The 14,873-nt window shown below is 37.8% G+C and overlaps 2 protein-coding genes and 2 pseudogenes across 2 annotated transcripts; 1 reads left to right on the top strand and 3 right to left on the bottom strand.

Annotated features, from left to right (window-relative positions):
* Positions 1-2,176: 2,176 nt before the first annotated feature.
* Positions 2,177-2,815, top strand: LOC121049839 (lysine histidine transporter 1-like). The gene is made up of 4 exons (XM_040508058.1): positions 2,177-2,247; positions 2,354-2,445; positions 2,541-2,609; positions 2,717-2,815. The coding sequence occupies exons 2-4, from the start codon at positions 2,362-2,364 to the stop codon at positions 2,813-2,815; spliced, it is 252 nt and encodes an 83-aa protein (XP_040363992.1). The 5' UTR covers positions 2,177-2,247; positions 2,354-2,361.
* Positions 2,816-6,564: 3,749 nt separating this feature from the next.
* Positions 6,565-9,279, bottom strand: LOC112173914 (UDP-glucose flavonoid 3-O-glucosyltransferase 7). The gene has a single exon (XM_024311604.2). The coding sequence runs from the start codon at positions 8,136-8,138 to the stop codon at positions 6,678-6,680; it is 1,461 nt and encodes a 486-aa protein (XP_024167372.1). The 5' UTR covers positions 8,139-9,279; the 3' UTR covers positions 6,565-6,677.
* Positions 9,280-9,429: 150 nt separating this feature from the next.
* LOC121050076 lies at positions 9,430-11,010 on the bottom strand (annotated as a pseudogene).
* Positions 11,011-11,176: 166 nt separating this feature from the next.
* LOC112173919 lies at positions 11,177-14,656 on the bottom strand (annotated as a pseudogene).
* Positions 14,657-14,873: the final 217 nt, after the last annotated feature.

The raw sequence follows: 14,873 nt of genomic DNA on the forward strand, positions 1-14,873 counted from the left end.
TGCCGCAAGGATTTGTTTTTGGCAAAAATTTACAACAATGAAAGATATAATTGAAAAATGACTTTAGTATTGATCAAACTGATAAAATATCATATATTACATTAATCAGAATAATATTTTTGTGAAGAGCAAATTGTTCCCAATTGAACTGCTCTAAAAAGTACTTCCATATATATCATATGATTCCTCCAAGCATTTGATTTCCATCACCACAAACTGTTCTTTGATACCAAGGACATGAAATCAAAGTTTACACCTTCAAAGAAAATAGCTGACAATAAAAGCCATAGTTTATGGTAAAGCAATAATAAACAATTAGGGTCAGCATCTTCACATTGAAATTTAAACACAAAATGAGATTCAAATTTGCTCACCACCAAAAATATAGGTGGTGATACCACCACTCAATATAAAACTGCCATGTGTTATAAAACATAATTATAGTTCATGATGTTTTATTAAAAAAATAAATTTTAAGTATTAAATTAATTTTACATGATGTAGCAAGTTTTAATAGAGTGGTAATATCACCACAAAATAAAAATGGTGAGCAAATTTGAATCCCACAAAATGAAGTTTGATATTTGAAAGGTGTACATTGTAAGTAAAGGAGGCAATATACTTGACTCTGATATAAATAATGAAACTGAAAATGAAGGGTTTAAAAATGGTGAGCAAATTTGAATCCCACAAAATGGAGTTTGATATTTGAAAGGTGTACATTGTAAGTAAAGGAGGCAATATACTTGACTCTGATATAAATAATGAAACTGAAAATGAAGGGTTTAATGGTTTGAAGGGTTTAATTCATTGCTATCTGATGGTCCTTTAACCTGGAAGACAACCACCAGCATCCAAAATTAGGATGTAGATAAAGTGATATACAGAACCACCATGAAAGTAAGAGATATAAGTGATACACAGAACCACCATTCACCACATCTACTTGGAAACACTAATCAGAACAGGAAACACAATGACATATTAAATTGGTCTCATACCAAGACTTAACTAATTTATGTTTTAGCAAAGTACCTAACTCAAACGAATGCCCCAGCAAAATGAAACGAAAACCTAAAACCTTTATAGCTAAGTTCATTTCCCCTATATAGTTAGTAGTTACTCATAAACTTAAGGTAATCAATGCCACAAAATGTGGCAGCAGTCCAGCAACAAAAGTATCTTCCACAAAACAAAATAATGTGCTTAACAATCCAGAAACAATAAAGTTAACTCCTTTATACACTTTGCATATGCAAGTGCTTTTTTCATAGAACCATTTTAGCAAACACATGATGGGCAATTCTAAGCTATTACAAACCATGGGACACCAAAATTTCAATAACCAATTTCATAGAACAACAACAACTTGCTTAACATGAATAAACAGAAATAGCCTCAAAATTTCACAGAATTGGGAGATAGTTGCAGGTAAAATAGAATTAAAAAATTCTAAAATAATCAAAACCCAGAAGTACAAATGATCAAAGACTAAACTCTAAAGGCCAGTTTGGTAGCTCGACATATAAGTTGAAAACTAAATGTATGCATATATATGATCATTGTGCTCAATATAAGAATACATAAATTTTCCTGGAGCTGCAGCCATTGTTGAAGAAATTAGTTTGAACTTGTGAGCTAGTGTACTTGGTTTGTTCTCCTTTGAGCAATCCTTTAGTGAGAGTCTCCAATGGGCAGAGATTATTAATTCTCAGTTGCTGGTTGTTGCTGATAGCTAGAGTAGGGACCAAGTAGTCCTATATATAGGCTTTGGTTTAGGCTCCTTCCCATAAAGGTTTTCCTAAATTATTAGCAATAGGACATTATTCCTGATTCATGTACAGATTCTTTATTGAACCTAATGTATTGAGGAATGGCCAATCATGTAAGTTTCTCTTAATAAGCTAGGAATCCTAATTGAAAGATCACTGTCAAGTCCAATTGCTTCTTCTGCACTAAGAGCAACAAGTTGTTGTGACTTCAGCTGACATTGACAAGTCCACTGAATCTTATAGTCTCCCACTTGGACTATCAATGTTCAATACAACAAGAATGTTACTAAAATCAGATATAGCAATTTATGAGGTGCGCGCTGGACTAACCATGAACTCCAATTTATTCCTAAGGTCAGTCAACCTGCAATTGACTTCAGCAGACTATGAGAAAACTAGGAAACGCTACTGGTAAAGAAGTGGGATTTCAGGCCAACTTTTAAGCTTCGCTTCATTACACGAACTTCATATGTTGGTAAGTTACTTAGTTACAGTTGACCTTAATTCCATCAAGTTTATGCTATTGCTTCGAGGTCAAGCTGGATATACATTAATGAACTAAAATTGACATTTCGTTGCAGCAATTACCATGTTTGTCGGAATCACATTCCCTTTCTTCAGTGGTCTCCTTGGATTTTTCGGAGGATTTGCTTTTGCCCCAACAACATATTTTGTAAGCTCACAAACTATTCCATTAAATTCTAATGAAATAAATTGACATTCTGATTTTCCTTTTCACATGTTTAATGAACTTGTTAATATCTTCAGCTCCCTTGCATAATGTGGCTCGCCATCTACAAACCAAAGAGATTCGGCTTATCCTGGTGGTGCAACTATGTATGTTGAGTTTGGTCAATTTAAACTTTATTGTTCTTAAGCATGCGTTTGATTTCTGTTTGATTGCATATATTTGAGTTAATCTTATTTTGACTTGCTAATTTCAGATCTGCATCTTCTTTGGTGTTCTTTTGATGGTTCTATCACCAATTGGGGGGCTGAGATTAATCATAGTTCAAGCCAAGACCTACGAATTCTACTCTTAAGCCATTGATCATCATCCCTTCCAAGCGAAAATCCTGGAAGGGGTAGTAGTAGCTAGTTTTTAAAGTGCATTCATAGCTATTACTGAAATTGTACCTCCAAGTAGTTCTTCCCATAAAAGTAATTTATTTCAAGTGCTTGACCAAATGAGGCATGCTTTCTTTCCCACTCTGCTTAACAATCCATCAACCCTGGGGACATAACCATCAATTCTCATGACCCAAATCATATCATACTGAGGGATGGAATTTTATGATGGAAAAAAAAAAAAAAAAAAAGACGAGAGAGGCAGAATGGCAGTGAATCTGTTTCACCAATAAGATGTATTTCATATTCAAGATCATTAAGAGGCAGAAAAGGAGATAGAGATGATGTAAGTTTCAAACTTGGATCTAGATACTTTATAAAATTCTCTAAAAATGGAGATAGAGATGATATAAGTTTCCCCGTTAATAAAATTCTCCAGCAAGGGTGCATCTTCAACCAGAGAACTCATCATATAGTATAGCTTTAGACTATATGTGGTTGAACCTGGAACCTGATTTATAGAACAGATAGTTTGGTGAATTCAACGTTTGCCTAATATATGAACCAAATGCCTATATATGAATTGCACCTTTGTAGCTGTTCCACACTTGCCTGGCTACAAACCACATGAAGAAGGCTGACCATAAAGTAGGTGATACTAAAGCAAATACATTAGTCCACAGCAGGATTATTGAACACTCATTCTCTCCTGCTCCGAACAATTTGGTGATGGTTCCTGCCATTTACATAAGGATAACTGGATAAGTGTTGTCAGGAGACGTTTATAATACAACTTGTTAGCAGAGTGTGTCTGAGGCTAAAATTGCAGAAACTTTGCCAATTGAATTCATTAAGGTTACCTATGTTCATTGCAGGTGGGAGTGCAGACTCAGGATAACAAATAGATACAATGGATCAGAGTGCACTAAGAAAAATTTAAGCGCCCCTTTAATGATCAATATGCCTGTAAGAGGCAGGAACACATAATGAACGATTATGATCCCAACAATGATAGATTTCTGTATCCTTGACCCTCTCAAACCTGAAAGAACAATGTAAACTAAGTTATACCCAATAGCCTTAAGCATGAATCTGGGAAATGTAGACTTTGATATATAAATGGCATTGTATACCTTTAGGGAGGTTTCCTTCAATTGTCAAAGTGAGACCGGGGATAGCTCCATCTCTGCAATCATAAACACAAATTTACAAAACCAAGTAGTAATCCAAACAATAGTTGTAGGTCCTTCTTGATGTGAATGGACTTCAGTGAAGTCATTATGCTAAATGAGAAGTAATCTCATTTGAATGCATAATAATAGAAGCAAATATCGTCTCTGGAATCATATAATAGAAGTTAGGAGCTATTTAAGAGAGTAGCATACTCCTTGTTGATGAAAAATCTCAATAAAAACCCATTCTTTCCCACTACACAAATCAACCAAGCATCAAACTTCAAAACCCCGCTATAAATCTGAAAACAGCAAATCATACCTTGCTTTTTTTTTTTTCCTTTCACTGCCTACAAAAAGAAATACTCATTCAGGCCAAAATATTGTAGTTGCATGTCAAGAGATCAATCAAAAGGGAAGTTTTGTTCGACTCAACAAAAAGATGGCTCATGATTTCAGATCCCTACATTCGAAAGCATAATATGAACAAACTGGTGAGGACCCATGGTTTCAGATCTTCCCAGATATAGCTTTTCTTCTTATTTCTTTGTGTTCATATCCAACAGGGCAGCCAGAATTTGGTTATAAATGCATATTACATGGAACATTAGTCCTAGGTATGTAGGAAATTAAACAAACATCCACTCTGTAATGACCAATTGTGTTTTAAAATGCATGCTTTTCAAGAACTAAAGGAAACCAAGTCCTTCTAAAGACAATAATGTCTATAAACACTTGGTGCCATGGAAGAAGTGGTCAAAAACTCAAAACCAATAAATTGAAATGGCCTGTTCTCAGAATAGCTAACATCGCATGTCTTGGAAAATATGGCCCTATATACATACGCTGCAAGCTTAGAATTATGGGTTAAATTCATGAAGCATGTAATTCCATCTCTTCTCTGTTTCATTCAGAAACAAAAATATCCCCATCTACTTACCAACTTTGTTCAGTTTGGACCCTCTCCATGATGTTAAATGAAATTAAATTGATGAATGGGTATGTATGTAATCCTTGCTTGCAGTTTCCATGTACTTGGCTCCTTTTGGTTTAGAAATCTACTAAACAATATTCTACATTCTATTACTAATCACCAGTTATGAAAAACGTTGAGGACAGTATTGTATAATTGAGGAGAAAGACATAGGGTCCAATCATGTAACTCCATATGGAGGTAGAAGTTTGAAGCTGAAAACCAAGATATTTTTATGCCTGACAATCAATCACAAACCAAATAAACAGAGGAAACCACCTCACAAAGAATCAAAAGCAGAGAGACCCATGCAATAATTCTACTACCCTAAAGGTTAGTTTTTTCTTTCAAATACGTACTTTGATCAAGTAGAGAATGGACTGATTGATCACTCAAATGACTTTAATTTAATAGTTCACGCTTTGACCCCCAAATTCCAGCCACCATTGGACCTATTTTTCAGAAGGAGAGGTTCCCAACCAAATAATCCTGAAAAGATTTCCTACTCTTTCTTTCAGCAGATTAAGAACATCAGAGGGAATTACTTTCAAGTTTCAACTGCAATCAAACCAATGAATCAACACAAACATTATTGACGATGAAAAATTACCAGCTAAGGAATCCTTGCGCTCCAACCAAATAGTAGAGAGTAGCCAACTACAAGACAGCCATAACATTCACAAATCAGATAAATTGAAACTCTTCAGAGCCAATGAAGACAAAAGAAAATCTGACTCCACGCCCAAAACTAATTATCTTTGCTGCCTGATCAAAACCCAACCTCGTCAGCAACCGACAACCAAAATCTCTGCGCCACAAAAGCTCAAATCTCCAGCCATGCAAACTCCTCGCCCTCTCTCTATCTCTCTGGATCAAAACGGTACTCTACCCCTCTCGCTCTCCCTCTCTGTTTTAGGCTACCGATCTCACCCTCTCTCTTCGTGGCAACAGAACAACACGGCAGATGGCCAAAATGGAAGAACCATAGGACATGCCACATGTGTCACATACCCTCGGATTTGCACTACATCACAAGATAAAAGTTTTATGGGCCGGAAGACATATTTTGTGGGTCGCAATTACACTCCGGTGAATCATACAGAAAGGTATATAGTTCTAATTAGAGCGCAATGGTATGGTATCCAGTCCCAATTCCTATATCAAATCCTTGTACGATGATGATCCACCTTCCTCCACACTCCTCTCTCTTTCTTGGCCCTGCTTCTTGTTTCACTACCTTCTCTATCACCTCACTCTTCACTCTGTCCCTCCAAATCTTGCCCATTTTGCAGCACCAACACCGACCCCAATCCCAAGTTCCATCCACAATGGGTCACCAAGCCTCCGACCACTTCTCTTTACTTTCTTGATCATTATTTTCATCTCTTTTGAAAACCCAATTGAATTGCTGCCCAGAAGCTTCAAGACCCAAAGCAATTTCCATAAGCTGGGCATCATCAAACTTGATCACACTTCCAAAGGCTTACAAATTTCTGCATTACTTCAGTGAATTCTAAAGAAGGTAAATTTTATGTTTACTAAGGTGATTACTTCAAAGAATTTTGTGAAGTAACACATGTTTGAAGAACAGTGCTTTCTCTTTTGCCATTATTTTGAACTTTTACAGGTTACATGTAAAAATTGATTCAACTTTGGTAGACAAATGTTGGCATTTGGGTTGCTTCAACAGAATCATGACCCAAGGGACTTCAACTCTTCAATTAGAGCAGTTAAATCGGAGAATGATGAACCATCTTCTTCAACAGCCCTGCTTGCCACCTCTCTAAGCGCTTTAGCTCTGCTTCTCATTTCCTCTGCTTCATCACCCACCATGATTTCAGTGACAGCCTTCTCTATGGCCTCCCTCTTCACACTGGCTTCGCTCTTCGCACTTTCCTCCTCAAATGTAGCCCACTTTTCGGCACCAACAGCAACCCCAATCCTAAGTAACTCAGTCACCAGCTTCTCATTGTAAAACTGCTCTCCGGTCACCGGCCACGTGATCATTGGAACCCCAGCAGACACTCCTTCAAGGATCGAGTTCCACCCGCAATGAGTGACAAAGGCCCCAGTTGCCTCATGTTCAAGAATTAGTAGTTGGGGAGCCCAACCTCTTATAAGGAGTCCCTTACCTTCCATTCTCTGCTCAAACTCTTTAGGCAACCACTTTTCTTTATCATTATTTTCATTCCTCACAACCCAGATGAATTGCTGCTGAGAAGCCTCAAGAGCCAAGGCAATCTCTATGAGCTGACAATCATTGAAAATGGTGAGGCTTCCAAAACAGATATAAACAACTGAATTTGGTTCCTTGGAATTAAGCCAATTCATGCACTCATGTACTTCATCAGCAGATCCTCCCCTTCCCCTCTCTGATTTATCTGTTTCTGCCTTGTTGCATAGAGAAACTGGGCCAATGTGCCATGATTTCCTGCCCAAAACTTTCCTATAATGATCTGCATAATCCGGTTCAAGTTCATAGAAGCTGTTGACAATAATCCCATAGCTCCTCTTCTCAGCCTCTATGGATGCTTTGACCAACTTGATGAGTTCTGTTTTGCCATTTAGATTGAGAAATGCTGGTACTTGGTTTCTTGTGGTCTTGATCTCATCTGGAAGATTAGGAATAATAAAAGATTCTGAATCAGATGAAACCTTCAAGTGAGGTTGGTAGAGTATCACACTCATTGAAGCACACAAGGCGAAAAAACTAACTCCATGAAAGATGAGCCTTGGAATCCCAAACTTGGCAGCAAGATCCGTAGCCCAATGATATAAACTGTCTGCAACAAGGCAGTGAGGATGATATTGTTCTAAAATCTGCTCTACCTGTGGTGCAAGCAGGGTGCAGGCTTTGTAGAGCTTTTCCTTCATCTCTCGGGTTGTAGCCAAGTTAGCACTTTCAATTCCTTCAGGCAACCCAGCCTCAATTGATGGAAATTTGATGACAAGAAGGTCAATTTCTAAACCCAAACTTTTGCTTGATTGGATTGATTTAGAGATGAGTGGTGCATTCAGAGGGGTGGTTATGATGGTGGACTTGGAACCATGGGAAGCGAATAGTTTGGCTATGTCTATGAGGGGTAAAGTGTGGCCATGAGCCATGTATGGAAGGAAGAAAATGTGAAGCTGCTGATCTGTTTTGGTTTCCATGGGAACTTGTTAGAGAGTAGCTGCTATTGCAGAAGCAAAGCAATGATGGTGGTGAAGAAGTTGAAATGGAAAGATTGAGAATTAATAATGTAAGGTATGGACTTCACGAGCCAAAGGAAAATTCCAAGATCGAGACTTGGGATGAGAGACTGTGTTGTTAGGTACCCAACTGGTTTAAGTTTGGACTGCAACAAGCTATTGGAGAAATTAATAAGACTGTTGCTGAAGATTATTAGGTGATTGATGATCACACACTTGTCTTTAGAAAGAGGAATGTGCATCTCTCTCTCTCTCTCTCTCTCACATTAGAAAAATGTGAAGATTTTTTTTTCCCTATAAGGACATTGAAGGTAATAAACTAGTTTGCACTTTGGACCTCTCTCTCTCTCTCTCTCTCATTTAAAAATGCAAAGTTGAAGGTGATAAACTAGTTTGTATTTTGGACTTTTGGTGCATGGGGAGGTTTATTACATATTTTGATTGAATTACATTTATTGTCAGCTCCCTTGTGTAGTGAACCACTGGTGATGAAGAGCCAAGGCTCTTCACTCACGTCTTCTGCAGATTAAATAGATTATTGCAGTCATCTTCATCTGATTCAGGTCAAATGGACTTCAGGTATTTACATCAGCTCAATCTTTCCCCTGCATACAATGTTTCTATGAAAAGATCAAGAGAAAAAGAGGTCGGTTTATTTTAATTATTACAACCTGTTTCTTCCAAACTATCAAGTCCTCATTCATTCACACTATTTTTTTCAAAGTGTTTTAGTATTACTTCCTGACAGAAGTGTCTTGATGGAAAAGTAAGTGAACTCGTAAGGTTTGACTGACAGAACTACGAGACTGACTGGTTTTCCTCTCTCTATATTTGCTTCTAAAAGATTAGCGGCAATGAAGAAGGAATTGAACTGGTAAGGCTTTACGGAAAGGACTAGTTGATAGTGTTGGTATATAAATTTGTGTGGTTGTTGTTAGATGGGACACAATAGTTTAATTATCCAATTTTGAACATAAACTTGGAAGAAAACAACGTTTTTTGTTTGTTGAGGTGATTACATCAAAGGATTTTTTAAACAAAAATTCCTACTTCAGTTAGCATTATGCTGCTGAAACATATTTTTGATATCTTTGGTGTGTTCATTTTGGCACTTGCATTCTTACATATATACAATCATCATTCGATTGATGACTAATGTTCTTCAGCATTAGATTAGGATTTTATTGGCTTACTGCCTGAAAACAAAGAGAGAGAAAATCTATGCACTTATTAGTTATCACATATGCTGAAATACAATAATTACTCTTTTTCTATTTATTTTAACTTTTACAAATTATATGTAGCTGTGCCAACAATTCAAATTACAATTCATCTTTGCTGATTCAAGAGAATCAAAACCTGAGAGACTTCAACTCTTCAATTAGAGCAGTTAAATCCAAGAATGATGAACCACCTTCTTCAACTGCCCTCCTTGCGAGGTCTCTGAGTTCAAGAATTTTGCTTCTCATTTCCTCTTTTTCATGACTGACCATGAATTCAGTCACGGCCTTCTCTATGGTCTCCTTCTTCATACTGGCTTCACTCTTCACACTATCATCCTCCCATTTTTCAACACCAACAGCAACCCCAATCCCTAATATCTGAGTCACCAATTTCTCATTGTAAAACTGATCTGCGGACACTGGCCATGTGATCATTGGGATCCCAGCACACACTGCTTCAAGGGTTGAGTTCCACCCACAATAAGTGAGAAAGGCCCCAACTGCTTCATGTTGAAGAATCAGTAGTTGGGGTGCCCAACCTCTTATAATCAATCCCTTTCCCTCCACTCTCTGCTCAAATCCTTCAGGCAGCCACTCTTCTTTATCATTATTTTCTTTCTTCACAACCCAAATGAATTGCTGTCGAGACGCTTCAAGAGCCAAGGCGATTTCTAAGAGCTGACAATCACTGAAATTGGTGAGGCTTCCAAAACATATATAAACAACAGAATTGGGTTTCTTAGAATTAAGCCAGTTCAAACACTCATGTATTTCATCAACCGAGCCTTCCTTCCCCTCTGTAATTTATCTTTTTCTGTCTCGCATAAAGAAGCTGGTCCTATATGCCATGCTTTCCTGCCAAACACCTTCCTATAATGATCTGCATAGGCTGGTTCAAGTTCATAGAAGCTGTTAACTATAATCCCATAGCTTGTTTCATTGGCCAATTGAGATGCTGTGACCACTTTGATGAGTTCTGACTCACCATCTAAAGTAAGAAAAGGAGCTAGTTTGTTTTTTGTCATCTTGATCTCATCTGGGAGACCAGGAACGACAAAAGATTCTGAATCAGATGAAACCTCCCTCTGAGGTTGGTACCGCATCACACTAGTTGAAGCGCACAAGGGGAAAAAACCGGGTCCATGAAAGATGATCCTTGGAATCCCAAACTTGGCAGCAACATCTGTAGCCCAAGGAAACAGAGAGTCTGCAACAAGACAGTGAGGACGATGTTGGTCTAAAATTGGCTCAACCTGTTGCTCAAGCAGATTGGTGGCTCTGAAGTACTTATCCGCCTGCTCTTGCTTTTTACGCAAGTTAGTTCTTTCAATTCCTTCAGGCAACCCGACTTCAGTAGATGGGAATTTGATGACAAGAAGTTCGATTTCGAAACCCAAACTTTTGCTAGTTTGGATTGCTTTGGAGAAAAGTGGTGCATTGACGAGGGTGGTTATTAAGGTGGATTTTACACCACGTGAAGCAAATAGTTTGGCTATATCTATAAGGGGTAAAGTGTGGCCTTGAGCCATAAAGGGAAGGAAGAAAATGTGAAGCTGCTGCTCAGTTTTGGTTTCCATGGGGACTCGCAAGAGATTAGCTATAATGCACACAGAAAACACAATGATGATGATGATGAAGAACTAGAACTGGAAATGAAAGCTTATAACGTGGAAATATTGGTGTTTTAATAATGTGAAGGTAGTGATTTCCCTAGCTAAGAAAAATCCTAGATAGAAACTTGGGTGGCGAGACATTGTTGTTGGGTACGAACAGAAACAAGTTTGGCTGCAATAAATTATTGAGTGATTGACTTTTGCCATAAAAGCATCTTATGGCAAGAAGAAATCGGCAAGTTCTGTCTAATATTAAATAGCGTCTTGCAAATGCCAACATTACAATTTTGTTTTACTTTTTTCTTCTGCTTCTGGTGGCTTTTGACTGAATCTGACATTGAACTTGCCTACATCTGTTGTTTCCAATGTAGTTATTTGTAATTCATATCTGCTTTAAACTACCTATTGGTTATATTTTTATTTAGTTAATTTTGCAGGAACCTTTCAAAGACTTGGTTCAGGAAATAAACTGTTATAATTTAGGGCTGTTTGAGTCATATTTTGTCCAGGAAATTGGCCAAATTATGGTAGATTGTTGTCGTGCGCACTCTGTAATCTGCATATTTTGAACTACCACTACTTCACCTGTTGAAAATAATTGAATTATCTTTGCATTTTACTATGAACTTGGACTCGAAAAACCTTCATTTTGCACCATAATCGTCAATTTTTGTAAACTGCACCGGAAGCCTTTAGAGTTGGAAGTTGCCACTTCAACTTCTTACATAACAGCATATATGATTCATAGGCAGTATTCATGGTGTTTGTGGGTTTTGATATTGGGACAAGTGTGAAATGATGGTCTGCCCCTTGTAAAAGGCATTGTAGGATGTCAGAATAGGAATAAGGTTATATATGGTGATCAACTAGCTTGTATTTTGGTATATGGGGAAGTTTATTACATATTTTGATTTTAATTGTATTTACATTTATCCTCAGGCTTTGTGTAGTGAGGTGATAAAAATCCAAAGCTCTTCACTCACATCTTCTGCAGATTAACTAGATTACTGCAGTCATCTTCATCTGGTTCAGGTCAAATGTATCTTCAGGTATTTGCATAAGCTCAATCTTACCCCTGCGTACAATGTTTCCATGAAAAGATCATGAGAAAAAGATATCGGTTTATGTTTAATATTATAACCTGTTTCTTCCAAACTATGTAGTCCTCATTCTTCACACTATTTGTTTCAAAGTTGTTTATTATTCCTTCCTGAAAGAAGTGTGATGATGGAGAAGGAATTGAACTGGTAAGTAAGACTTGACTCAAAGGACTAGTTGATAGAGTTGGTATATAAAAAAGTGCGTTGATTGCTGTTCTATGTCTGATCATTCAATTTTGAATATAAATATTGAAGCAGACAACATATTTGTTTTTTTTGTTTGCTGAGGTGATTACAAAAGGATTTTTTAAACAAAAACTTTGGCAGATTGGATTTATTCTTACTTCAGTTGGCATTATGCTGCTGAAACTTATTGCTGTTGTCTTTTGGTGGGTTCATTTGGCACTTGCATTCTTACATATATACAATCATCATTCAATTGATGACTCCCGGAAACAAAGAGAAAAAGAAAAGATTCTAGGTAGTTATCACACATGTTGTAACACAATAATTACTCTTTTTCCAGTTATTTGAACTTTTACAAATTATATGCAAGTGTTCCAACATTTCAAATTAGTGAATGGAACTTTTCCTTCTTAAAGCAGAAAATGTTGGCATCTTTGCTGCTTCAAAAGAATCAAGACCCGAGAGACTTCAACTCTTCAATTAGAGCAGTTAAATCTGAGAACGATGAACCACCATCTTCAACTGCCCTCCTTGCGAGCTCTCTGAGCACAAGAACTTTGCTTCTGATTTCCTCTTTTTCATCACCGACCATGAATCCAGTCAAAGCCTTCTCTATGGTCTCCTTCACACTGGCTTTGCTTTTCACACTAACATGCTCCCACTTTTGAACACCAATAGCAACTCCAATCCCAAGTATCTCAGTCACCAACTTCTCATTGTAAAACTGATCTGCGTTTACTGGCCACGTGATCATTGGCACCCCAGCACACACTCCTTCAAGGGTTGAGTTCCACCCACAATGAGTGAGAAAGGCCCCAACTGCTTCATGTTGTAGAATCAGTAGTTGGGGAGCCCAACCTCTTATAATCAATCCCTTTCCTTCCACTCTCTGCTCAAATCCTTCAGGCAACCACTCTTCTTTATCATTCTTTTCTGTCTTCACAACCCAAATGAATTGCTGTCGAGAAGCTTGAAGAGCCAAGGCAATTTCTAAGAGCTGACAATCACCAAACTTGGTGAGGCTTCCAAAACATATATAAACAACAGAATTGGCTTTCTTAGAATTAAGCCAGTTCATGCACTCATGTACTTCATCAACTGAGCCTTCCCTTCCCCTCTCTGCTTTATCTTTTTCTGTTTCGCCTAAAGAAACCGGGCTGATATGCCATGACTTCTTCCCCAGCACCTTCCTATAGTGTTCTGCATAATCAGGTTCAAGTTCATAGTAGCTGTTTACAATAATCCCGTAGCTCCTTTCCTCTGCCTCTCTGGATGCTTTGACCAACTTGATGAGTTCTGACTCACCATCTAGAGTAAGAAAAGGAGCTAATTTGTTTTTTGTCATCTTGATCTCATCTGGGAGACCAGGAATAACAAATGATTCTGAATCAGATAAAACCTCCCTCTGAGGTTGGTACTGCATCACAGTAGTTGAAGCACACAAGAAAAAAAACCCGGGTCCATGAAAGATGATCCTTGGAATCCCAAACTTGGCGGCAACATCTGTAGCCCAAGGAAACATAGAGTCTGCAACAAGACAGTGAGGACGATGTTCGTCTAAAATCGGCTCAACGTGTTGCTCAAGCAAGGTAATGGCTTTGAAGTACTTTTCCACCTGCTCTTGGTTTTTACGACAGTTAGTTCTTTCAATTCCTTCAGGCAACCCGACTTCAGTAGATGGAAATTTGATGACAAGAAGTTCGATTTCGAAACCGAAACTTTTGCTAGTTTGGATTGCTTTGGAGAAAAGTGGTGCATTGACAGGGGTGGTTATTAAGGTGGATTTTACACCACACGTGAAGCAAATAGTTTGGCTATGTCTATCATGGGTAAGATGTGGCCTTGAGCCATAAAGGGAAGGAAGAAAATGTGAAGCTGCTGATCAGTTTTGGTTTCCATGGGGACTTGCAAGAGGGTAGCTATAATGCAGGCAGAAAACACAACGATAATGATGAACTAGAACTGGAAATGAGAGCTTATAACGTGGAACGACTGGGTTTTAATAATATAAGGTAGCGGTTTCCGTAGCTAAGAAAATAATGCTAGATAGAGACTTGGGTGGCAAGACATTGTTGTTGGGTACGAACAGAAACAAGTTTGGCTGCAATAAATGATTGAGTAGAGCATCACAGCATCTTATTGCAAGAAAAATCGGCAGATTCTGTCTATTATTAAATAGCTTCTTGCAAATGCCCACATTGCAAATCTGTTTTAACTTTTTTCTTTTGCTTCTGGTGACTTTTGACTGAATCTGACATTGAACATGCCTGCATCCGTTGTTTCCAATATTGTTATTTTTGTAGTTCACATGTGCTTTAAGCTATCTATTGGCTACATATATAATTTATTTAGTTTATTTTGCAGAAACCTTTTGAAGACTTGGTTCAGGAAATAAACTGTCATAATTCAGGGCCGTTTGAGTCGTATTTTGTCCAGGGAATTGGCAGAATGGTGGTAGATTGTTGTCGTGGGCACTTGCAGTTGAAATCCGCAGATTGAACTATCGTGAAGTGTTGGCAAATGGCAATGGTTGAATTATCTTTGCACTTTACTATGAACCTGGCTGGAAGCTTT

This window comes from Rosa chinensis, chromosome 6, assembly GCF_002994745.2.
Source record: "Rosa chinensis cultivar Old Blush chromosome 6, RchiOBHm-V2, whole genome shotgun sequence".
Classification (NCBI taxonomy): domain Eukaryota; kingdom Viridiplantae; phylum Streptophyta; class Magnoliopsida; order Rosales; family Rosaceae; genus Rosa; species Rosa chinensis.